The sequence below is a fragment of the Anarrhichthys ocellatus genome, unplaced genomic scaffold (assembly GCF_004355925.1).
Source record: "Anarrhichthys ocellatus isolate YVR2014 unplaced genomic scaffold, GSC_Weel_1.0 scaffold60, whole genome shotgun sequence".
In the NCBI taxonomy this organism is placed as follows: Eukaryota; Metazoa; Chordata; class Actinopteri; order Perciformes; family Anarhichadidae; genus Anarrhichthys; species Anarrhichthys ocellatus.
Window position 1 is genome coordinate 1,535,346 of NW_022280090.1, and position 25,287 is coordinate 1,560,632.

The following is a 25,287-nucleotide window of genomic DNA, read 5'->3' on the forward strand; positions in this document are numbered from 1 at the left end:
TGTGTGTGTGTGTGTGTGTGTGTGTGTGTGTGTGTGTGTGTGTGTGTCTAGGTATTGCAATGATTTAACTGGTCTGACAGGTGAGAGAGTGGTGACTCAACACAAGTGTCACAAACAGTAGGCGTGTGGTCACACTCCAGGGGAGGGGGCACATTTAAATATATTATTGCAGCGATGCATTACAAACGTGTGTCTAACAATGTTCTTCAGCTCAGTGGCTTCATGGTGATCATTTAGGAACGATCCTATTTAAAGTATTAAACAACATTGCAACGGACATTTAATGAAAAAGTCGCCACATTACAGCCTCGGAACTCCTGTCAAGGTGTCACTGTGTAGTGAGGCTCTTGTCTAGCAGCGTGTTCAGGTCTGGTCATTGAAACAGCGTAGAGTACCCCTCTCTGTGCTTGAAGAGCCTGAAACACCTACGTCATCTCAGAGCACACATTCGCCCCTTTCTAACCACTTTACCTTTTCAACCCAATTCCTGCGATGTCCTCCCTCGTTCTCCCCGTCCCCTAACCTTAGTCGGCCTGCAGTGCATTCGTTATTAATGTATGAAGACCACATTCCCACCCAGAGGTTTAATCCAACCTCTCTGACAGATGAGCGGCAGTATGTGATTTTGTCTTCACACAGTCTGAGACACGTGGCTGGATGGACAGCCTACAAACACACACAAGAACGCACAAGTTCTATGTAAGGTCCTTCCCGAGGTCTTTGTACACCAGAGTGCTAGGAAATAACGCCGCCACGATATACAATACAATACTAGAGAGAGAGTCTGTAACCACACCTGCATTCATACAATCATTTTATTTCAGTTAAATTGGAGTAAAGTTTCGATACATTGAGGTACTTTGTGTTACTTTTGTGAAATGTAATTTAAAATTGTCAAGATTTACATCTCGACTTCATTCGCTCAGATATTCTGATTCTCTCCGTCTCATCTCTTCACTCTAAACGGCTCAAACATTTGCAAGCTAGCATTTATTTTGTCACTCGGTTCAGTTCTATATGTAACAGTTACACCTGACCTATATGGTTTGCAAATATTTAGTAAGATCTAATCTCTGTATAAAAACTAGCTTGTGTGGTGGAAGCAGTTTTAATGAGGTCATGTGTGAAACACTGAGTAAACACTTATGTTAGAAAAAGCTTAGATGCAAATTGTGTTTATTGCTAAATATCATTCATGTGCACATATATGAAGGCAGTAGAGTCTATTTAAGACTTTTAGTTTTTTATAGATTACAAAATAACTAATTTAAGTCTGTTGCTTTAAATGAAGAAGACAAACACATACTAGCTAACTCATGATGGGACTGCCAGTTATTTGCTAGCTTACTCCGGAGCTGCTGTGTAATCAATTTCAGTGCACAGAGGTGAGATAATTCTGAATTGCACAACAGATGAGTTAGATCTCTCTATATGCTCATGCCATATTGCATTCTGTAGTGGTCGGGTGTATTAGATTCCAGAGGATGTATCTGTGGAGGCATTTCATTAACTCAAGGTGAGTCTGCTGCTAATGCCGTCGAGAAGCAGACGGACTGAATTGGTTTCTTATCAGCTGAACTGGCCAATTGTGGAAGTGAACCACATTACTCATAGGGTGCGCTCGGCGGAGTCGGATGCGGCCCTTTTCATGTGGTCGGGGGGGGGGGGGTTTATGACTTAATTACCGGCCAAATTGCCCAGGTCCGGAGTAACCAGGCCTACCGGGGGCTCTGCCGCTCCACCGGGCCGTGGTGCCGAGCCAGGTGGGACTGCCAGAATGTGTCCATACACCAGCCAGCCAAATGTGGCTACTACACTGTTGACTTCAGGCCAGTGTCACCGGTTGAAAAAAGAGCAGATTATTATGTGGTGCAATGGCACATTCATGGCAACGAATACAGGGGCGAAAATATCGACCCATAGAAAGAGCTGTTCCCTGTACTATAGCCTAAGTAAGAAAGGCATCCACTTAAAACAAGTGCATTCTCTCATTACATGAAGTCATTGGTAAAAGATCATTATGGCAAAAGATGAATTTGACCTATTGTGAGTGAATATATATAGACTTTTGAAATAAAGCGACATGAACAAATTCAGGCTGCTGTACCATCAGCAGCATTCAGCTCTCAATGCGTGAGAGCGATAAAGAGGGTTGAGAGATGGAGAGTCAGACAGGGACCACCAGTGTACATGACGTGCGCTGTGACAGTGACAGAAGGCGTTAAGAAGGACACATATGGTGGGTGCCGGTGTAGGTCAGCCATGGCAGACAGACAGAAGGCCCCAGCATGCACCTGGAGCCCAGCACTGACGGAGCCTTGAGACGCGGCCGCACTGGTAATCAGCCAGTCACACACACACACACACACACCACCTTCAGGCTGCCGTCGATACGAAGCAACCTGTTTACAAAGACACGGCCAGAGGAGCGCTGCAGCAGAGAGAGTGAGATAAGCTCAGCCGTGAAGTGTGCAGTAAGCAGCCTGACGGGGTTTGACAGTGCGGCTCATCAGATGACTTTAAGTAACCTACGCATGCAATATGAATTTAATCACGACTCCCCACGAGACAATTAGCACACGGATTGTCAAAATGAGTTAACTAATTGATCACTGATAAATCATTCAGAAACCTTACTTCCTGTGCACATTATATGGATCTCTTCCTCCAGGATGTGATCTGTGGGCTCAGGCAGGGAGGAGAGGAATAGAGTATGCACATCGCCTGCGTACTAATCTAGGTTAAAAGGCCACGATCTCTCGCCCCAGTGGGCTACAAGAGGGAACATGATGTGAACCTACATTTAATTATAGTTGAGTGCATTAGCTGTGGATTTAGAAGCCTGAATAATTGACCGCGCTTCGACGCAGTCATTTATTTACTCTTTACATACAAGAGGATAACGACGATCAAAGAAATGAAAAAGAGATAATAAATAAAGGTGATGAAGCAAAAAGGGGTCTCGACCCAATCAGCACGGTGGTGTTACATTTATAGATTTGTATTTGAACTTTATGGAGTTAACTTCACCAATTGGAAAATGGATCTGTGATAAACACAATGGCACTCCTCTCTCTCTCTCTCTCTCTCTCTCTCTCTCTCTCTCTCTCTCTCTCCCGTTCTCTTTGCCAAACACACTCTTGAAGTTCAAGTTCCTGTGGTGACATACAGATCAAGTATTCCTTTTAAGGCGGATGCAAAACAGGGACGTCATTGTCCGGGTTTTTTTTCTGGTTTGAACACGACGAGCTAACTAACATCGAACTGGAGCAGATGTGCTACAGGCACCTTCCACGTCTTGATGTTACTCTGGAGCTGCTTGGTAGCGACAGTAGGAGGTGGTGGGACTCCTAGATATGACATCACTAAGTATAATATGCTGTGTAATGAGGTGTGTATTTTAAAGTAACCATCAGCAACTGTTCATATTAGAAGCTTTGAGATGTACTTTTGTAGATGTATTGAATCGAGGCAACGCCACACATGAATTGTGTTCCACACACTTTTATGTAGCAGCCCATATTCTTGTTCGCTTCGATCTAATCGTCATGTTACCATGGACTGAATCAAGTCTATCCACAATTATGAAACAGCTATTCAGCTCTGTTCTGCTCTTGTCGTCATTCTACTTTTTCTTTTCCTCGACCAGTTATTAACTCGATAAAAGCCAACATGTTTTTCGCGTGCCACTGACCAAATCAGTGAAAAAAGAAAGCTGTGGCCCACATTCGTCTTTCCAACAATGTAAAATATTGACATGCAGTCCGTGGTTTGTGGACTTTCCTTCTGCTCGCAGATGCCAGTTTTGGAAGTAGTTTAAATGCAGAAAAACAGCTTGCATATTAAACAGAATCCAGTCTCCCCCAGAGCTGTGTGAGTAAAAATCCTCATTCCACATCAGCTCAAACATTGTGTCTGTTCAGCCCCGAGAGACTAAAAGACTACAGCAGATTGTTGTGTCTTTGTAACAATCTGTCTTTCACAAGGGGTTTTTGAGAATTTACTAACTTTATTGTATTAAAATAAGCTTTTCAAGAACTATAATCTGGTCCATGTTAGACAATCACAACATTTTTTTTGGTTTGGTTTATTGAAAACTGATATATATATTAAATACAACATATGGACGGGATGGACAGATGGACAGAAGTCTTTTATCAAGCTGTAGACACTGTGCAGGTTCTTGTTAGACATTTTGACCACAAGAACCATGTGTTTTTGTGTGGAAGTCCCGATAGCATTCGCTGCAATAAAGAACTACATGTACTATTCAATTATTCAAAGATAAGCTCAAAGTGGCTCACATACTGAGGGTTGTATTCAGCAGCATCCACCAACAGAACCTCGAAGGAAGCGTATGTTTCTGGATTGCATGACGGCTCAGTTGCTGCAGAGTAACTCTCTCTGCAGCGTTGTCTCCATACATACTTATCATGGTTTAGATTTAAGCCCTAACCTCTGCAAGCATCTGAAAACTCTTCAAGCCCCTGAAGTGCCTATTTTATAATTAGCTTATGGTGTGTATACAAGTGTATTATAGTCCCCAATCTTTTCCAGTGCAGATGGTTTAAAGCTTGATGAACTGAAATCTCACTTTTCTAGCTTTACTGCACTGGAAAATCTTTATAGATGTAAAAACCCACAATCCCTTGCAGCTGGGGAAACAGGGCAGGCTGCCAGAATGCTAAAAGTGCATACAAATACGGGCCTCTCCCTTTAAGGTGGCTCGATGTGCCGCTCATAAATGGACGTCGGTCGGGGAGAGCGGAGCAGCGGCAGCCTGTTTGGGAGGCTGCCTGGTGGAGAACCAGCTGGTTTGGGCCCTTCGGGAGAGACTGCGCTGTGGGGGAACCGGTTTTCACAATGAAAAGGGGATTTACGAGCCCTGACCTGCTCTCGCTACCTCCCCCATTTTCTCCAAATCATAGCGTTGCTCTCTGCACCAGAACGTCTAATCATCAGAACCACATGGTTGGAGACACATTAGGATGTTAGAAAGAGACGGATTAAAGGCCTTAAACATAGACTTTCTCTGAAGCAGGTGATGCATAAGTGCATAAGCAAAAGTTGGTGGTTATTCCTTCTTTTTTTTAACAGAGCAAAAGGTTTCAAATCATGAGGTGGTGTTGTCTCACCTGCAGAGAATAAAAGACACTATTTGGATTGCCGTAACTTCCCCACCGCTGCTCCTCCGAGCACAGCTCGATGTTACGGTTACTGTTGGTGTCTTCAGGTCCTGGAGCACCTGAACACCCCCCCCCCCGACCCACTCCTGGACGTCTGTCCAAAAAGGGTGTTTTGAACATGGGCACCCATGACTGAGCTCCCTCTGCTGGCATCCAGCCACAATGGTCTCACTTCACCGGCCTCGCTTAATGAATATGCCCATCATGCTCATAGCAGTGCTACTTAGTAATGAGGCTTAACAGTAGAACTCCAGCCAAACACAGGAACGGTCAAAGAGGAAGTGGAAAAGCCCACCAAAAGAGTATCGTGTAATAAAAGATAAGAGGCATAAATGAATGGGACGGATGAAAGCCTTCACTCCCGTTAAGCAGAAGCACGGCCCATTAAATCGGCTTGGATTTAAAAGAAATATGCCCGTACACTCCATCTTTAATTGATTAGGAAAGTCACTAGGTGTTCAAACACAACACGGAGACATCTATTAGAGATGCTGAGCAAAACAGAGCCCTTTGTGTTCTGTGTTGTTGGGCCAAGGCCAGAGCGACATGCTAGAATAGACTCCAAAGCAGCCTTTCATATCAGATCCCAGGCTGGGTAATGATGTGGGGTCCGAAACCTAATTCTATGACAACAGCTGGGGCCTCCCATCCTCTCACAATCAAGCCATGCGATACACAACCTTGAAAGTTTCAGATGGACACCAAGGCCCCCCTCCTGGGGCCCCGGGCATATTAAAAGTATTTATTGTCTTTGCAGACATGGATATATTGGAGAAAAGAAATCAAACACAATCTTTTCATAGTTGGACTGATGTTGAACACACAATCCCACTGTGTTGAGCAGCGTGTGTCTGGGGGAATGGGGATAATGAAACACCTTGTATGAAACATCAATAATCATCAGTGATGCATCTCCAGCTTTGACATGAGAAATTATGGCTGCGACTCCTCCTCCTCCTCCTCCTCCTCTCTCTCTCTCTCTCTCTCTCTCTCTCTCTCCTGGTGGTATATGGGAAAATCCTGTTACAGACATGTTCATCAAGGCCATTTATCTTTCCAATTCAGCCATCTAATTTAATTAGGTAAACTTACAATCCCTGTCTTTGTCATCATAACCGCTTCATTGGGTTTAAGGACATGAATGGAGCATTCATTGAGGAAACCTATAAATACAGCGTCCCAGTGAAAGTGGAGCTCGCCCACTTTCAACAAATGTATCTGACTTGACATACTTTATGATTAGTCGGTCTCCAGTATATAAATGACGGGGAAACTTTCTTACGTCTTTGTTTTTAATTTCTAATTGTCTTTAATGGGGTGCAATCCACCACGCGGTTTAAAAATAATCATTGTAACAACAGAGAAAATGTCTTGAAACAACTAAAGCATGCATTCAGCGGCATAACTCGGTGAATAATGTTGACACAATGAAAACCAAGTGTTTACTCGAGCCTGTAAATTATAGATTAAGTTGGGGGGGATGTTAGCTACACTTGAAAGTCTTGGAGTACAATGGAGAGCTGTAGATTACTCAAATTAGATGTACGAAAATGGTTTTCATATGTGAGACGTTGACTCGGCGTACCACTGCATTCCACAGCCAATTGGTGGAATGTCAGCTTAGCTTCAAATGCATGTGCTGAATTGACTTGAAATACTCAACACAGCAGGATTGCGATTTACTCTACAAGCCGAATCTTTCAACACGTCGTGTTGTTACTGAGTATTTACTTTGCACTAAAATAAAAACCCATGTCTTCATTTTAATTTAATCCCAGTTAGTTTTTCCGTCGCACCAAAACCTTATCGGGACATGGCGACTGCCACCCCGCTGTCTGGAAGTTGTTCTCTAGCAGAAGAAAACCACAGTGTTCTCCAACAGCTTTTCATGTTGGCATGCGTCCATCCTCTGCACATGAGTACATGAGCTGCCTTTGTTTCCCTGGCTCTGTATCAGGTTACTAGGCATGGCTGCGCCGTGTGTTTAATGGAAATGCTATGCAGGAAAAGGCCATGTGGCAGTCTTGGATATATGTACATCCGTAATGGGATACTCGTGAGCTCCTCTTAGAGTAACTGTTTGCCTTATTAGGCTGTCGTCCTGCGACTGCAAACAAACTAGTGTGCTCAGTGAGATGGAGGGGATTCCTGAGGCCGGCGTGCCGACTGGATACTGTATACATTACCGTACCTCCGGCTCCAGGACAGCACCGTGATGTATGTTCTACTGCAGAGTTGCAGGCCATCGTGCTGTAAGTGCTTTGCTGAGATGAAATATGGAACGTGTATTTATTATTTGCTGGCAGCAGCACACGAGGACATGCTCCGTCTCTTGACCATCACAGTTTATATGAGACATCATAATTTGTTGCCTGAGGTGGACGCTTCTGTTTGGGTCACAGGGCAGGCAAGGCAGTGCTGATTAGCTGATGAGAATGAAGCACTGTTTTTTTAATCATTGGCTCTGACTCACCGTGGTCACTTACAAGCTATGTTTTCTCCCCTGCTGGAGGACAGTAGTTGCATGAACAGCGTCCGCATTACATACAGAGGATTTTAAAGCCACACACACATGCAGCCTTAGAATCTCTCATTATAGAGGCGTGGCCGTTTGTAATTTCCCAGTCAGTGGATTTTCCGTAGAGAACGCGTGCCAGCAGAGAGACTTCTCTCTTTATTGCTGGGACTCATGGGAGCCACTGTGCTGCTGGCTGAGGGGCTGCATGTGTGTGCAGCATGGGCCTGTAGGGGATGAGTGTGGAGCTGGGTGTTCATAAATCCTGGCCAGCACTCCGACTCCACAGCCCACCCTACCCTCTCTCACACACACACACACACACACACACACAGAGCGGGGCTCAGACATAGAGGCCTGCAGGCCTTGCCAGGCTCCCCAGACAGAGCTTTTTATCTTCAGCCTCTCTTAGCTCTACACTGACCCACGGCACCCTGAACTAATCTTAATGGTTGTTGGAGGACGTGAGGTGATCACGCTCCCCTGACCTTAGTGTTGTGCTGAAAAGAATGTACCAAGTTTTAGGTCTCAGGGCTAGTGTGGGCCACCCATGACGTAACGAGTCTGAACAATTGTGTTCACTTGCATATAGGGGAATAAATTCAAGCAATGGGGTTCGATTATTTTTACTTGTTTTGATACAAAAAAAGGAAAAAAGTAACAAAATCCTGAATTTTTCTTGTTTTCTCTTGTTTTAAGAAAATGTATGACCAATATAAAGTCACCCAATACTAAAGGAAAAGCTACTTTTTATTTATTTATTATTTTAAGACAGATATAGTGAAAGTAATCTGTTGGCTTTTGTTAACAGGACCATACTAATGGTGTTAGATTTTACCAATGTCACAAAAAATGTTTTCTTCACATTGCAGCCCACAGTTTTCCATTCGTCTTTAGTTTGATGTTCCGTCTTTGAGAGAGAGATTGTCTCCGTTGCATTAAGAATCAACTTGCAGAGACTTCAAAGTTGATTCGTAAGGAAATCCATTACAGACTCACGGCTGGTTTTATTGTGAAGTTGCGTTATCCGTGGTACTGCATATGCTGACAAAAGCGGATGGTGTAGTTTGGGATGCTGCAAACTTCAAATGGTAACTATCAGCAAGCAAATGGCTGTGAGGTAAAGATATATTCACTGTAAAGGTTGCGGTTCACCAGTTGTCTCACAAACCTTAAAATGTCACAGCATTGTTAAGTTGATGTTCAGAGCCCAAGTCAATGTCACCTGTGGACATAAATAACGCTGTTGTGTTGGCCTATCCATACAGAGCCAGTTGAAAGTTCAACGTGTTGACTTTTATATCTTTCTCAAAAAGGCAAAGGAAACCAGCGTGTGCCTGGGAAGTGAAATTGGAAAAAAAGAAATGTTGGCAGTGATTTAAAACATGTGGTTTGTAGCATAGAAAACCGGTGCTGCTACGGTCCTTTAAGCTGTCATCTTACGTTCATAAACAACTCGCAAAGTCAAATTAGAAAGCGGAGGACAAAAACACCGCACCGAAATGATGTGTTGCATTTTGTGACTTGTGCGATTCGTTTTGTTTAGTTTGTGCGGCCCACAAAATGGGCTTCCTGCATGTAATGCACGGTGGTCTGGTGATTTCAACATGATTTATTTGGAGACGGCGGTCTGTTATCAGCGGGTTTGTCAAGCGTAAATTAATCACGTGAAGATCACAGTTGACACTGGGAAGTCCCGTGAGGCTGCTCATGTGGTTTAGCCGGTGTTGTGAGTGCACGTCTATGCCGTGAGACTGCAGTATATTACATTGACTTTATGGCATTACGTAGTACACCTTTGCAGAACCCGGTGTTTGTCTCTGAGATTAAAGATGCTGTAAAACTCTCTGTGCGTGACTTGTGGAGTCTGTAGTGATTGATTGGCCTCGTCCTTTAACAAACTCTCTTTGTCTCCTCTCCTGCAGCCCCATCCACAGTGTCCATAATGCACCAGATCAGTCGCACGGTGGACAGCATCACCCTCTCCTGGTCCCAGCCTGACCAGCCCAATGGAGTCATCCTGGACTATGAGCTGCAGTATTATGAAAAGGTACCAGCGATGCAGCAACAAGTTCGTCCTCCGAGCCCTCACTGATCCATATTAACGCAACTTTCCTGAATAAGCGATGCGCTAATGGTACTCTTTTGTTAAGTCGTACATTTAAATTCAGAGTATCCCCTCACGCTCGTTTGCATAACAGCACATCCTAGGAGGCGTGCAGACAGAGCTTCTAAACATTGCTTAGAACTTCTGCTCGTTCTCTTTCAATTATAATCACGGTTAGTCACTGGAGAAGGAAACCGCTCTCAGCCCTGCAGCTGGACCGCAGGGGATTGATGAGCAGAGACTTGCGGTTGAAACAATGGTGTGCCGACTGCTGTAAAAATAGTATTGGAAAGGGCAAGCTCCCGCCGAATCGGCGCACTTTCTCACAAGAACACTCGCAGTCGCAAATACCGTGTTGACTCGATGCACAGTGATCACTACAAAAACAACAAACGCACACAGCCATTGGCAGACGTAGGAACACAATCACACACACACACAGCGTTTGACGAGCTTTCGTCTACACGATGAGCCGTTCCACTTTTGAGTCTAATTCCCTTTTCTGACACTGCTGGAGAGAGCTGTCAAAACAATTGTCCCGGCCCCTGCTGCGGCTCAGAAGTGCAGCGGGTTGAAGGGAGCAGCTAAAAAAGAGAGTCTCGGTCCTCCGCTGCTCTCAGACCTGTCAGGAGTGTGCGGCAGTGAAATGTAGCTCTGATCATCAGAAGGCGCGGCTCACAAACGACGCCTGACCTGAAACTGCCACCAAATCTACCTTTTTTTTTAAACTGCATCTGTGCCGGATGTGTGCCTTTCCCAGCCCTGCAGATTCATCAAACACAATGCCGGAACATCATTCAGATTATTCCATTGTGGTTACTGTTGGCGTTTGAAAGATAAATGTCGAGATGAGTGTCGCTGCTTTTTCTCGGTACCATGAATCTCAATATTTCAGTTACAGTGCAGAACAACATCCCAATCGAAGGTTTGAACCGTGTGCTGTTTGGTGCATTTTCTGCTTAGTAACAAGGCACTTAAAGTATTATTTACTTATAAATGGCTAAATGATCTATAAAATGACTAAATACCTAAATAAAGTGCTGTGTTTGCTGATACTGTTGCATCATTCGTTCTTCCTGATCTACTATGTAATTTATTCACGTGGCACTTCATAATTGCTAGCCTTTGCAATTGGACTGTAATTACTAATGTGCACAAATTCAACATGTCATCTTTTTTTCCTCTCCCAGGACCAGTCGGAATACAACGCTACCGCCATCCGGAGCCAGACCAACACGGTGGTCATCCGCAGCCTCAAGCCAGGCAGCATCTACGTGTTCCAGGTCCGGGCCCGCACCGTAGCCGGCTTTGGACGCTACAGTGGCAAACTGTACTTCCAGACCATGACTGAGGGTGAGAATTCAGCTAATGTTCCCCGGAGCACGCAGAGCTGTTAACGCCTCTCGTGCCCGGGCCCATCGACACGCCCTGTAGTGTAGCATGGATGCAGACAGCTGCGGGAATGAAAGGAAATCTTGTTGTGGCGTAAACAGTTACGGCACTCCAAAAGCAGACGAGTGGGAAACATCCCACGCATTATACTCGTAATTATGTCTTTATTCATATTTCAGCATTCATGATTTCTTTCCTTTCTGTGGTTCACAAATGTCCCATTTTCCGTTGCCAAAGAGCTGTTTGCTAGTTTGCCTTGAAGTCAAGGATGAGGTGGAACTTGTCTTGTCTTTGGTAGAAGAAGTAACATTCAGTAAACACCAGTCATGGAGGTTAATGTTAGAGCTAAGGCCTGGGTTTTCCCCCCCTCTGAACATCTCATTTCCTTCAGCCTGCAGCGCCCAGGGCCATCATTAGCCTGAACCTTTGTACCAACGTCCCCGATGCTGCCACATGCACAGATCCCAGCACCAAAGATACATCACAACTGACTCACAGCTGTAAATATTCAGTAAACCCACCGTGCATCAGGCTCAGTGTTTTCAGTTTGTGCCGATAATTGTTTCTTTTTTTAAAGAAAAGTAGACCAGTCCAGAGGGATTTTCACCTGGATGTGATGTGCCTATGCAGCCAAAAAGTAGTTTCCTGCTGAAAGAAGACACTGATTAGTTTGATGTAAACAATGCACCTTTGTAATGAGCACAGCTCTGAAAATGCTGACGTGAAGGAAGGAAAAAGTTAGCAGAAAGTGAAAATAAGTCCCTTTCACTAAAGTAAAAAAAAGAAAAGGTCAAACCAGTGTTTTCCAAACTTTTCTTTTGGGTACCCACTTTTTAAAAATGACAAACCATCGCGACCCAATTCATAATAGGCCTCATCTATACATTTTTTTATTATTGCCATTTACATTACTGTCTCTAATAAAATCACCTGTGGGCTGCAACCTAGTCTTTGGGAATTACTGGGTTGAACTACAGTCTTTGCACTATAATTACAAAAATAATCTGATTACAGTATTAAATGGATTTGTATGTTTTTTTTACCCAATGTTCACTGTTACTCATGACTCATGATTTCCCCTATTTCTTTTGAAGTACTGTGCTGCTGGTGCTTCAGGCCTGCAGTATTTCAGGGTTATAAACAGTACAGATGAACAGGCGTGTGATGAACCAACAGTCCTCAACAGAGCTTCGTGATTTGGTTGAAGACACTTTAATAGCACTATATCAATATTTCATGAATAATAATAAAATATATATTTACGTATTTGTCAAATACTAAGACTCTTTCTGTGGGCCCCTCAAGTGGGTTCTGGTGTATAAACAAATAGTAATTTAACATCGTAAAACACAGTTGTAATTGTATATAATAAGTCTTTAAAGGAAAACAACATTATTGAGTGTTCAAACACTGAATGTTCCTACCATGCTTATTTACACCATCCACAAGCACATAGAACCACGGGCATCTCACTGACCCGTATCTGGCAAACATTGTGCAGTCGTGTGTCATGTGCAGAGCTCAAGAGAAGAGCCTGGCTCTGCCTCCGTGTGCCCATTCAGTAGCTGGATTCTTGCTCTTGGCTGCCCGCTCAGTCTGGGTCTCACCCAAACATGCTCTCTCCGCTCACTTCACACGCTTTCTGCCAGATGATTTGTCCATATCCGCGGCGTCTGAGCACATTCATTGGGCTTTGGGAAAAAGGGTCCATGCTGCCAGTCAAGATGCCAAGATGATCAGTGGTTCATCCAGCCGTATGTCTGTCTGTCACACATTGCTCCCTCCTTATGGAGAGGCTCAGATGCTTCCCCATATGTTTCAGCGTGTGTGTGTGTGTGTGTGTGTGTGTGTGTGTGTGTGTGTGTGTGTGTGTGCGCGCATGGCACTTTGTTAATGTATGCGTTTATTTTGTCCTTTCTATAGAGGAATACAACACCAGTATTCAGGAGAAGCTACCGCTCATCATTGGCTCGGCAGCTGCCGGCCTGGTCTTCCTCATCGCTGTGGTCGTCCTCATCATCGTCTGTAACCGGTGAGTCAGTCCTGTCCCAGTCTTTTCAAAACGAGCCTTTGAGCCAATAAAGCAGCTGCACTAGCTGGTAGAGAGGACTCCTCTCACTCTTTAGCTGCTGTGCTTTTGTTCAGTGTAGTTGTAGGAGGTCTGTTGGCTTGCACTTTTGTATTCTTGTTTACAGTTTGCAGATGTTGCCTGCTTGAATGTGCATATTCAAAAGTTAAATGATTGTTCTTGTTGGTAGCTGTCAGTCTATTGCCATCCATCCTCCGAACATTGCTCTTGGAGCTGCGTGCAAGTCCACTGAGAGCAAAGAAGAAAGTCAAAATTCCTCGTATGTGTACACATTCTTGGCCAACAAAGCAGATTCTTATTAAAACTGTAGATGAGAGTTGTAGAGATGAAAGCATCTGGTTTCAAAGATATTCATTCTTAATAAATTCCAGTCTTTCAGCAGAAGAAATAATATCTAAAAGTCAACATTGCTAACATGGAAGTTCTGTAGGTGCTCCTGCTCAGCGGGTATCAAATGTGTGTAGCTCTGCCAAAGTCAGAGTTTCACTTCCCACCGGGGCCACTGCTATTAACAGCAGCGCAGCTCCTTTACAGTCTTCTGATTCACACAAGAGATTGTACCAGATGAATTTCTGACTACTAGCAGAACAGTAGATTTGTTTGGTGGACAGTAACGGCTTAATGACATAGGTTGTGCGCTGCATTGTGGGATCGTTTGGGAACGTCGCCAGGACAAAATGACAGAGTGTGTGATTGAGAGTTTTGAGAGCCAGTCGGACAGTCAAGGAAATAAAAAGCTCCTAATGCACTGTGATGGCCGTATCGCACAAGTTCAAAAGATATTTTAATATGTACTCGTCAGGCTGCTCGCCAGTTCAAGCTTAGCTGACAAATTGTGTATTTTACACATATTATTTTGACAGTAATGTTGCCAGACTGTACCACAATGCATCACACAAAATCCCATCCAAATGAAAACTGGTAATAATTACTTGCTCACCATGTTTAGTATGAATTTGTGAGATGTAACCAGTTGTTGTGCACCGGAAAGGAAAAAGGCATGTTTCTGTTGTGTGGCTGTCTTCCTTTTCCAACCAAGGAAAACAGAAGGATGCTTTTCCCGGCTCTCCATTTGATCCTTGTCGGTGTATCTTTAGTGTCGGTAGACCTGGGGGGCTGTTTGATCTGTGCTGCTGCCCCTCCCTGCTCTCTCTCTCTTTTTGAACCGGAGCTAGAGTTCTTTGTCTTTCCCCCCAGGAGGCGTGGCTTTGACCGGACTGACTCAGAGTACACAGACAAACTGCAGCACTACACCAGCGGCCACAGTGAGTAAACCACCACTCCCCTCCTCTCACCGCTGGCCCCTCCCCTCAGCATCACGCACACCTGTCTCCATAACGACCATCTCACACAGTTGTCTCCGCTGCCTCACACACCTGTCTCCATGGCTACCACCTTGCACGCTGGTGTCCTTGGCTACGGCCCAGCACAGCGCCCCCCCTACTTACTAGTAATCCTGCCTGTTGTCTGACTCTGCTCACTCGGAGCCTGGATTTAACCACATCAAAAACCAATGTTCAAGTGTGTGTTCTGTGCATCATCACATTTCATAGTCAACTAAATCCATTGTGGTGGAAATAGGTCAGTCGTCACTCCCGTTAACGGCATTAGCATGCTAATGCCACATGAGTCATTTGCCATTGTTAAAATATGTGAAAAGACTCAGTGGCTGAATGGAATCCCTCAATGATGTTCTGTCTTCTTAGAGTACAGTAGCGTGTAGAGAGATGAAATGACAATAATGCAGACATGAAGAGCAGAGGAGTCGTTTCACCGTGGCTCCGCCTAAGATATTAAAGCTAATCCATCTTTCTCCTCCATGATTGGAAGAAACGCAGATCCCACCTCAAGTTTATGACCCCTTGTTAATTTGTTTATTTCATTGCGTAATTACCACCCCGCTTCATCCTTTTTATGTTAATTCCCCTTCTAAAAAGGTGAGAGCTTCCCCAATAGAATCCCATCACGCTGTGCAAAGAAGTCCAGTCTGTGATCCGGTGAGACGTGTGCCAGTAAGACATTCTGCTATTTCACAGCTATTAGCATCCCGTCTCAGTTCAGGCTTCTGCCCTTGTGTTTGGTGGTCTTTGCCATCATATGAGGGTGGTCTGTTGAACAGTGCTTTGGCTTGGGAAGAGATTTTAGGGTTTTAGTAATGGGGGGGGGGGGGGGGGTGTTTGCCTGGTCAGATCCTCTCCATCAGTTTATCTCTGCGGCACGTTTCTTCAGCGTTAGCGTGTCAGGTTTTCAGACGGTGCGCATGCTCCTCTGGCTCTGCAGCAGCCTGGCCATGTGTTTAGTATCCATTGAAATGGCCTCAGGCCTGATGTGGAGGTGAGAGCTGAATAATCGGATTTAAAACTCAGGACACTTAAGTCCCCGAACACTTAAAGGCCACCTTAAGCCAATTTACCTGGCATCAGGGCTTAGCAGAGCCAATTTATTTCTTGGAGTGGAGCTGAGCGATGCTGATATAGGGTCCAGGATTCTCTCCTGAGTGTTAATGGCACTATGACTCACAGCAGACGATATATCTATATATATTAACGTGCCTTATCACAGCTAAGAACACTGCAGGTACCATGTCCTTGCTGGCTACACACAGTAGCCACGAGGCACTACTCACAACTGTAACCACACCACCTCCTCCTCCATCTCTCAACCTTCACCGTCTGAATGTCACACGAGAAAGTCACATAATTGTAACAGTAATGTGTGAATGCAAGGTGAATTGATTGTTAATGTGGCGGAATGCTTTGGACCGTCAAGCCCGCAGGAGTGTATATAAGCATGACCACAAAAAATCAAATATTACAGAGGCGCTTTCCTTTTTTCCAAGTGACTCCAGGAATGAAGATTTATATTGATCCGTTCACATATGAGGACCCCAACGAGGCTGTGAGGGAGTTTGCCAAGGAGATTGATATATCCTGTGTGAAGATTGAACAGGTCATTGGTGCAGGTAATGGAAAAATCTCAGCGAGACGTGGACGGAATGTAACACTGTAAAGTAGCTCGGGTCTTAGTTGATTTCTAAATGCAAATGGATGAACACAAACTGCTTATGGTACTCACTCATATCGCTTTGAATTGAACAGCACCATTGCTCTCCACAGGAGAATTCGGAGAGGTGTGCAGCGGTAACCTGAAGCTCCCAGGTAAAAGGGAGATGTTTGTGGCCATAAAGACCCTGAAGTCTGGCTACACTGAAAAGCAAAGGCGGGACTTCCTCAGCGAGGCCAGCATCATGGGCCAGTTCGACCACCCTAACATCATCCACCTGGAGGGCGTGGTCACCAAGAGCAGTCCTGTCATGATCACCACCGAGTTCATGGAGAACGGGTCTCTGGACTCCTTCCTCAGAGTGAGCAACCACATGTTTTGATAAGTCTCACCTAGAACACGACCTATTGTAGAAAACATCTTACAACCAATTCTGCAGTTTTAATTTGCGGTGGTCTACTAACAAGATCTGATTAAGAATAAACTCAAACTCATTTGGTTTCTTCGATAGAGTCTGAAGACTCTTTCAAAGTGCAATTTTGACATAAAAGAGATGAATTGTTCCACCAGAGCAGCACTTACCTTTAGTTATTAGGACAGCTGACAAACATGGATTCATCTCCTCGTTGCACACAGACACACTCTTGCGTATACACACACACATATTTGTCCCGTAATTTGACTTGGTTTATACACTCATGCACAGTAATCCCACTTCAAGGAAACATTATTCACAGAGTCTTGTCAATCATGAGTTCCTCAGAGGTGTTCTCGGTCTATGCAGTAATGCTTCTCTATTAACACTCAGATGTCTGTTATCCCCTTGTATTGATTTATTTCATGTTCTCTGTATATTTCATATTTTCATCCTCGTTTGCTCGTTAGAGTCCAGGACTTTATGATTCTCTTTGATGTTTCCCTTGTTTGTTTCCCTGCACATTTCGTCCACTGCTGATTATGCAGCACTGGATATGGATGCATGTAGGAAACACACACTCGTTTTCCCCCTGACAAGAAATATGCAGAGATCAGAAGTCCATAGGATTTTTAATTTTCCTAATCTAACCAGAGAGAGATATTACAGTGACGCCACCATGCTCCCCCCATTTATGACCCGCATAAATAATTTAAATAATTTAAAATGAGATGTCAGATGTTTAAAAATGAATCTGGCTATGAGATGAGATGTCACACGGCCTTTCACCATCCGTCTTGGGATGTTAGAGAAATATAAACTTTATTTTTTTTTTCTTATATGACTTGTTGGTATGCTTTCATGCTCACTAATTGCTCTCTTCACATGTTTGGAAGGAGCAGAAAAGGGCCTCTGATTTATGGGAATTGGGGATTTAGTATTTTTATTTCAACTGTAAATGATGTGAACTCTCTACTTAATGTGACAAGGAGAGTACTGCATGCCAGTGTAGTGCAGTGAGAATGCCACATTATAAATTAACTGAAGCCATTGGCTTTCCTGAAGTAAAAAAAAAAAAGAATGTTTTGCTGCATTATGAATTATAGTACAATAGAAAGTTCTTGATTTTGGCCACGTATGTAGCAGACAGTGAATAAGAACCATTACATTTCATGCGAATTACTGTTTTCAGGCGATTTAATGATGCTGTTCAGTTCTTCAATTACAGTCTCTACCTCTTTCAATGATTTCCCCCGGTTTAATACCCACCGTGATAGTCGGTTTAAGCCCTCTGCTGCAAGCCTACATCAAAACCATCCTCCAGAAGAAGACATGCAAGCTCCCGTCAGCACACTGTTCAGACTCTCTGTCATTATTTGCATTCTGCCTCCGACCTCAGAGACACAAAGCATCAGCTCTTTTTAGGAATTTGACGGTGAAGGGTGTTTGTGTATATGTAGATGTTTGCTAAGCATATTTGACAGCACATTGTATTCAAAACAACGGGGGAACCTCTGCGGCACCTCACGGTGACAGTTTATGACAACAATTGCTGACAGTGTCGAAGCCTCTGAACAGGGTTTGCGTCGTCTCTGAGGTGATTGGTGGGCGGTTGTTTAAAATGGTCACTCGAGTCTGTGCCTGAGCTGCCTGCCGAAGGATCGTCTCCCCCTGCTGCCTCCTGCAGAAAGACCTGCTGGGTACAAAGAGAATAGATCGATGGGAGCTGAACTGCTCTCTGGAACCGACGAGAAGCAGCGACAGAGAAATAGAGCTGCGGGTTCAAGCCCTTGTTCTATTCCCAAAATACAAAGGCAGAAGGAAGCGGCTTCACAAAGCTCCTTAAAGCTGGTTTAATTCTGTCTAAAGAAGGAGTGAGACCAGTCACAAACATGCTTCATCATCACAATGTATGAAATGTTTCAACAGCTTAATTAATAATATCCAGCAAGTTTGGAGATGTTTGGATATACTGTCACATATTTGTGGTTAAATTTGTGCCAGACCTAAGTACATGTTTGGAACGAGTGGCGGCCCCCTATTGAGAGATTTCAAAATAGTTTCACACACGTGGGTCAACGTTGTCATGAAACATATCCTGTTAGCTTTGGATTGATTGGACAAACAATTTATGATTTATAGTCTGTGTGTTGTGCCACACTAACGTTTTGTATCTGTTGCGCCCCTAGTGGTTTTGAATAAAACTCTCAGGGTTTTGTTTTGTGATGATTGGCCCAATGGTTGTATGACTTGACAAATCAAAAGCCATGAAAATCTTGTTTACGCCTTATTTACAAGTGTTTTTGCTCGTTAATTACAGCGCCACCACATGGCCGATTGGAGTCCTATTTCTTGCACATTATTTCCAGTTATTGGGCCAAGTTTCATGCCTTTAGCTCCTTCCAGCTCACGACAATTTGAGCCGCTGCAGAACACAACAAATAATAATGAAGCAACACAAATGCAATAGGGTTCTGCCTTTGGGGCTTAAACCCTAACGGAAGTCCGTCTTTGAAATAAAACACTATCGACATACAAATAAATCATGCTAGACCTGTATTCACACAGCTCTACAAATTCCTAGGGATTTTTTCTTCCACTTAACTTGACCTCAAAGACTTTGGAAAAATCTTTCCAATTAAAATAAATGCAAACACAGCACACAGATTACTCCAGGTTGCAATGTGTATTAGGGAGGACGGTTTGATGAATAATGCATTCTGCTTAATTGCTGCGTTACACGAGGAACAGCAGCTTGACGTGAGGAGAAGCATCCGTTCCGTTAATGAGCAGCAGAGCGTTTGAAGAGGAAATAGGCCGGTGGAGCGGTCGTGCACACCGTTCACATGGCTGTGCTCGGGGGCGCTGCTCGCCTGCCCTTCCACTTCCCTCTCGTGGCCGTTCCGTCTGTCTACACCCGACCCCCGAGCTCCAGAGCCCCGTTCTCTGGAATCCCGTGTTCTCCGGGCGTCGTGGTGGGTGGTGGGCAGACTGCAGGTGTGCACAGTTGGAGGCACAGCTGCACCACAGCTCCAGACGCTCCCCATGCATGGGGTAAAGCCCTCACCAAACCGTGGAGGGGGAACAGCTGTAGACATGCAGACCCAGCTTAGTCCTGCCGAGGCCAGTTGAGCCCAGCCCAAACCTGGCTGTTAGTGTCCTGCAGGGCCTCTTCACAGAAACTAATACTGCAAAGTAACCTTTCTACATCAGCCACACACACGGTTGGGTTACAAGCAGACATGTCGAAAAGAAAGATTTACAATTTGACAAAAAGGGAATAATTTTGTATTAATAATGGCGCCTTTTGTTAAGAGGGGGTGCATAGAGTTCTAAAGAATATTCACAAGAAAGAAAGTCATTACATTTTATTGAGTCAAACAAAGCCACTTTGTTAAATTTCATACGCCATATTTCTTTTGCCCGTCTGTGATGCCTTACACTATTGCGGAACACTATAAAGTCCACCGTTTGTGTGTCTTTTGACATAAACTAGAATATTAAATTGTATGCACATATTGTCAGGCGACCCAGTATTTGTAGGAGCACCTCCTCTTTTTGTAACACAATATGTCTGTTTTGCAGCAAAACGACGGGCAGTTCACGGTGATCCAGCTCGTCGGTATGCTGCGCGGCATCGCCTCGGGCATGAAATACCTGGCCGACATGAACTATGTGCACCGCGACCTCGCTGCCCGCAACATCCTGGTCAACAGCAACCTGGTGTGCAAGGTGTCCGACTTTGGTCTCTCGCGCTTCCTGGAGGACGATACATCGGACCCCACCTACACTAGCGCTCTGGTAAGAAACATCCGAGTCTCGCCTGACTACAACAGAGTCAAACAGCCTTCTCATATACGTTTGTTGAATTATGTTATGAATGACTAACTGCCCCGATTCAGAATGCCATTCATCTGACGTCCACCACAGTGCCCTCCCTATCGATACAAACATCATCCCTTCCTCCTCCTACTCCAGTATTTCATGTTCACCACTTTACTCTCAGGGGTTTTCGTTACATCCACCTCCCAGTTTGGATTACCGTCGTCATTGTTGCCGTGAACGGTGTTTCTCTCTCTCCGGAGCCGGGACACCGTGTCGGTCGGGTTTCGGTCTCGCTTCCCGCTCTTGAGGTTGTGCTCTTTGTGTTCGCAGGGAGGGAAGATTCCTATCCGATGGACTGCACCCGAAGCTATCCAGTACAGGAAGTTCACCTCCGCCAGTGACGTGTGGAGCTACGGGATCGTCATGTGGGAAGTCATGTCGTACGGAGAGAGGCCTTACTGGGACATGACCAATCAAGACGTATGTATTTACCTTGCCTTTAGTCATTTCGTTTTTAAAATTGCTGTTGGTTCTTCAGTCAAATCCCCCCCCCCCCTTAAACATTTTTTGAAACAAGGCCTCACGACACACATACATCATCTGCTGGCTGAGTTTCATTACAGCCTCAGACTCCTCAGAGAAACGGGTTGTCATTGTATCTGCTCTCCCGCAGCTAAACAGCAGCTTTCACTCATGGGTTTTATATGAAAATTCCCCCACACTCACCACAGAGACATAATCAGATCATTGGAAATGCACGGCAGTGCTCAGCGGACAATTTCTGCTCTTGACTGGAGCCTCCATTTCCTATCTCCCTCTGGGTAGCGCAGGAGAGAGCAAATTATGGGGAGAGAGATAATGAAAATAGTTTCAAATTGAAAGTGAGAACACTAATGTGCTGAGAGGGACCGAGGACCTCAACGGTTATCTTATTAGCAGCTCCAGATAGTGTTTCTGCTCCATCGGGGTCCCCGTTTGGAGGTCTCATGAATGAGATTAATCCGAGTCTGAATGGAGCTCCTTTAATGGCCCCGGTAATGAGCAGGGGATTGTGCGTCCTCCTCACAAGTGTCCTCCGGGTTGTTTCACTCTGTTAACGGTGCACCACCTCCGTGTGGCCCTCGACCAACAACATCACCGGTCCAAGCCGGCCACATTTTTAATGTGGCTTTGCACAGAGAGAGAGCATTAAATACTTTGTGAAGGCCAGACATGAGGTCACATCTGGCAGGAATGTGGAGTTGGTGGAATAAGGTTTATGTTCCTAATGACCTAACTGCTGTTTAACAACTCCACACAGGGAGAACTAACGCAGTGATTTGTGCACAAATAGATGCAGTTATACATTTATATATGTTTAAGTAATAACGTTAATTTAACAGTTTTGACTGTTCGGCGGTAACACACAGTAATGACTAAAGCAGTAGTTTCTACCACATGGTGAGAGGAACAGATGCTCCAGTTATAAGTTCATCAGACGACCGTTCACTCCATCACAGCATGTTTATTATATCCCCGTGACTTCTATACAAGAAGAGAGGATGTTTATCAATCGGACCGCTTGAGTTATGGCAAGAAACTCAGCATAGTTATTCATACTGTGTATATATGTACGTAGTTTGAGGTACCTGTACTTTACTTCAGTATTTACATTTCAGACGACACTTCTTTCTGACAGCTACAGTGAATTGTCTTTCAGGTTACGATTATAAAAACACTTAATTGTTAAAGATTAAACCAGTGGTTCTCAGTTATTTTTGGTTTGTGACTCTTTATAAAGTATCTTCGTGAGGCCCCTCGTCACATTCCACCCTCTAAACTTCTCACATGGTTCCAGTTTTACAAAGTAAAATTGTTCAATATTTCACAAATGTAAAAAAAAAACAGAGCCTAGATACGAGTCTCAGTATTAAACACTTTTTTTCTTACACATAAATCATCTCACGACCCCTCCGATTTATCTTGTGAACCTTTGGAGCAACCTAACTGTGTGTATAAAAGTGTATAAAAGTAGTTATAATGAGCTCCATCTAAAGCAGCTACTTCTGCATCAATTCATTACAATTAAAAAATTGTTGCAAATGCTTTTGTACTTTTTACTTCAGAAGGATTTAGAGTTGAGGACTGTATTTGTACTTTTACTGAAGTAAAGAACGAGTACTTCTTCCACCACTGGATCGTACAGTCTCTCTCCTCTTCATCAATCCGTCCCCTCTTTGTAGAGCCTCGTAGCAACCGTTAGAGATCTTTGTCTCCCCCTGCAGGTCATCAACGCCATAGAGCAGGACTACCGGCTGCCCCCGCCCATGGACTGTCCAAGCGCGCTGCACCAGCTCATGCTGGACTGCTGGCAGAAGGACCGCAACAACCGGCCCAAGTTCAGTCAGATCGTGAACAACCTCGACAAGATGATCCGCAATCCCAACACGCTGAAGGCCATGACCCCGTTATCTTCAGGGTGAGCGGCAGGCAGGCTGGTGATCAAATGTGTTGTCGTGTGATTTACTTGTGTTCGCTTTTTGTCCGTCGGCCTCACTCGTAGTCATAACACACGGTGCAGGCTAGTGTTAAAAAAGTGTGTTCTTCATTATCCCCCTGCTCTGTGTGCGAGATCGCCATGTGTGTTTTATCTCGTCTCCGCAAGACAGGCCTCTGGTTTTAGCATCATTTCACATTGATGTGGATAACATCTTGAACAATATAATGCATCTGATGCTCAATGTGAAGCCTTTCCTCTTCCTAACAGGAAATCCATGCTCCTGCCAAAAGTGTCATCTGTGACATGGTTGCCTCCCCCTCTACCCCTCCCCTCGATCGCAGTGTCTCTTGTTTCCCGTGGCGCCGAGCGGTTATGTAAATGAAAGCCTTTCGGTTCGATAGATCAAACCCTTTCCACGAATGCTTCGGGCGAAACCTGGATTTGAAGCAGTTGTGCGTTGCTCGAAAAACAAAACATTCTGCAGCGTTTCTGCTCTGGGTGTTAGTTTCCTTTGAGAGCGAGGGGCTTACTGATCTCCATTATCCCCCGTCTGTACTTTCATTTGTGGTGGCGGGCAGGACCGAGAGCCAGATTTTCCACAGACACTGAGTGGATATATTGGCTCCTTAAAGCCTATCACTTCATTTGGAAAACACACTTCATGAGGAATCCGTTTGGAAAATATTGGTTCATGGATGAGGCCAGTGGGATCCTCCGAGTTCTGTGCTTTTGAAAAATATAATGTAATAATTCACGATTGAATTACATGCAGGTGGTCCGGGGCTGTCTACGACTTGAAACCTGGCATTTTGTATTATCATTATTCTTAATGGCCCGTGCTTGTGTCCCCCCTCAGTGTTCACCTCCCTCTCCTGGACCGCAGCATCCCAGACTTCTCCAGCTTCAGCACTGTGGACGAGTGGCTGGATGCCATCAAGATGGGCCAGTACAAAGACAATTTCTCCGGCGCTGACTACTCCACATTTGATGTGGTGTCCCAGATGACCATGGAGTAAGTGCTGATCACTCCTGCCGTTCTGGCCCTGATAACTGCGAGGAAAACTATCGCATGATAGTTCGCCGAGTCTCGTTTATGTCCCTAAAACCTGAACAAGCACCAGACTCTGCCTCTGGCTTGTTATTAAAAGACGCTAGCTGCACTGCATGTAATTAGCGGATCGTAACGCTGCAGTTACGAGACTGAACAGCGGGCACAATAGCTCAAAGCCATAACATCGCCCTTTATTCTCTGCCATGTGTTCAGCAGGCCGCTCTCTGACCTCGGTTTAAGGATCGAGAGGAACCACCATGATATGCGGTCGGTTAGCCAAAATGCTCGGAGAACAATCCTCCTTTACACACACGAGATATAATCTTGTTAAGAGTGCCACCTGTAGAGAAACCGATAAAAATCATTTCCTGTCTCTGGATAAAAGAGATTAACCCGCGGAGATGTTGAGCTTCAATTCTTAGAACAAAACAGATTGTAATGTGTAATCCAACAAGCGTGATTACTGTTGAGATTCAGAGTTCGGAGAATAATGGATAAGAAAGCCGCCGCCTTGATACAGACGGGAAGTTGCTGTTTATATTTTCCGCTTTGATGTTGCGTCTACAACACACTCGAGTTAATGAGATGTGAATTTGTAATTCTTTGCTTTTGTTCTGGTGGTATAACATGGGGGGGGTTTACCGCATGAGTCAGTAGTCAGAAAAATACACTAAACTGGTAATCCAAACATTTTTCTGTGATTAGAAAAGCTTGCTGGCCTTATAGTCGGATGAACACGCAGCTGTTTCCTGCCCGTTACATTGCCGTCGTCTCCACTTTTCAGCTGCTCTCTCCCTTCTCGTCGTGCCGTCTGTTGCGATACGATGTTGATGATGGACAGAATGCATGGCTACTATACCGTAGATATATTCGGCATGAGTGTTTATAGTCTGTGGTAACACAAGCCTGACATCTGTCTCTCCTCACAGGGACATCCTCGGGGTCGGTGTGACATTAGCGGGCCATCAAAAGAAGATCCTCAACAGCGTCCAGATGATGCGTGCACAGATGAACCAGATCCAGTCAGTGGAGGTCTGACCCTCCATAGCGGAGCACAGGGGAGGGGGGGAGTGGTCAGGATGCAGGGCTCTGGCTGGCCGAGGACAGTGTGGATGCTTTTTGGTTTTTTTCTGCGTTACAGTGTATCTGGTCTTCCCACCAGACTACCATTCACCCCCCCGCCCCCCCCCCCCCCCCCCCCCCCCCCCCCCACCCCCCCCCCCCC

At 44.8% G+C, this 25,287-nt stretch overlaps 1 protein-coding gene across 4 annotated transcripts in view; it reads left to right on the forward strand.

Annotated features, from left to right (window-relative positions):
- The window catches only part of ephb2b (eph receptor B2b), a 113,537-nt gene extending 88,407 nt beyond the window's left edge, over positions 1-25,130 (forward strand). Inside the window, exons 6-16 of one of the 4 annotated variants that reach the window (XM_031871759.1) lie at positions 9,627-9,751; positions 10,999-11,161; positions 13,124-13,232; positions 14,487-14,554; positions 16,138-16,251; positions 16,406-16,653; positions 20,293-20,508; positions 20,863-21,012; positions 22,797-22,990; positions 23,868-24,023; positions 24,992-25,100. In XM_031871759.1, coding sequence (XP_031727619.1) covers positions 9,627-9,751; positions 10,999-11,161; positions 13,124-13,232; positions 14,487-14,554; positions 16,138-16,251; positions 16,406-16,653; positions 20,293-20,508; positions 20,863-21,012; positions 22,797-22,990; positions 23,868-24,023; positions 24,992-25,100 — 1,652 coding nt within the window. Of the gene's footprint in view, positions 1-9,626; positions 9,752-10,998; positions 11,162-13,123; positions 13,233-14,486; positions 14,555-16,128; positions 16,252-16,405; positions 16,654-20,292; positions 20,509-20,862; positions 21,013-22,796; positions 22,991-23,867; positions 24,024-24,991 lie in introns of all 4 variants that reach the window. The other 3 variants (XM_031871758.1, XM_031871760.1, XM_031871757.1) reach the window with 3 other exon arrangements.
- The last annotated feature ends 157 nt before the right edge of the window (positions 25,131-25,287 follow it).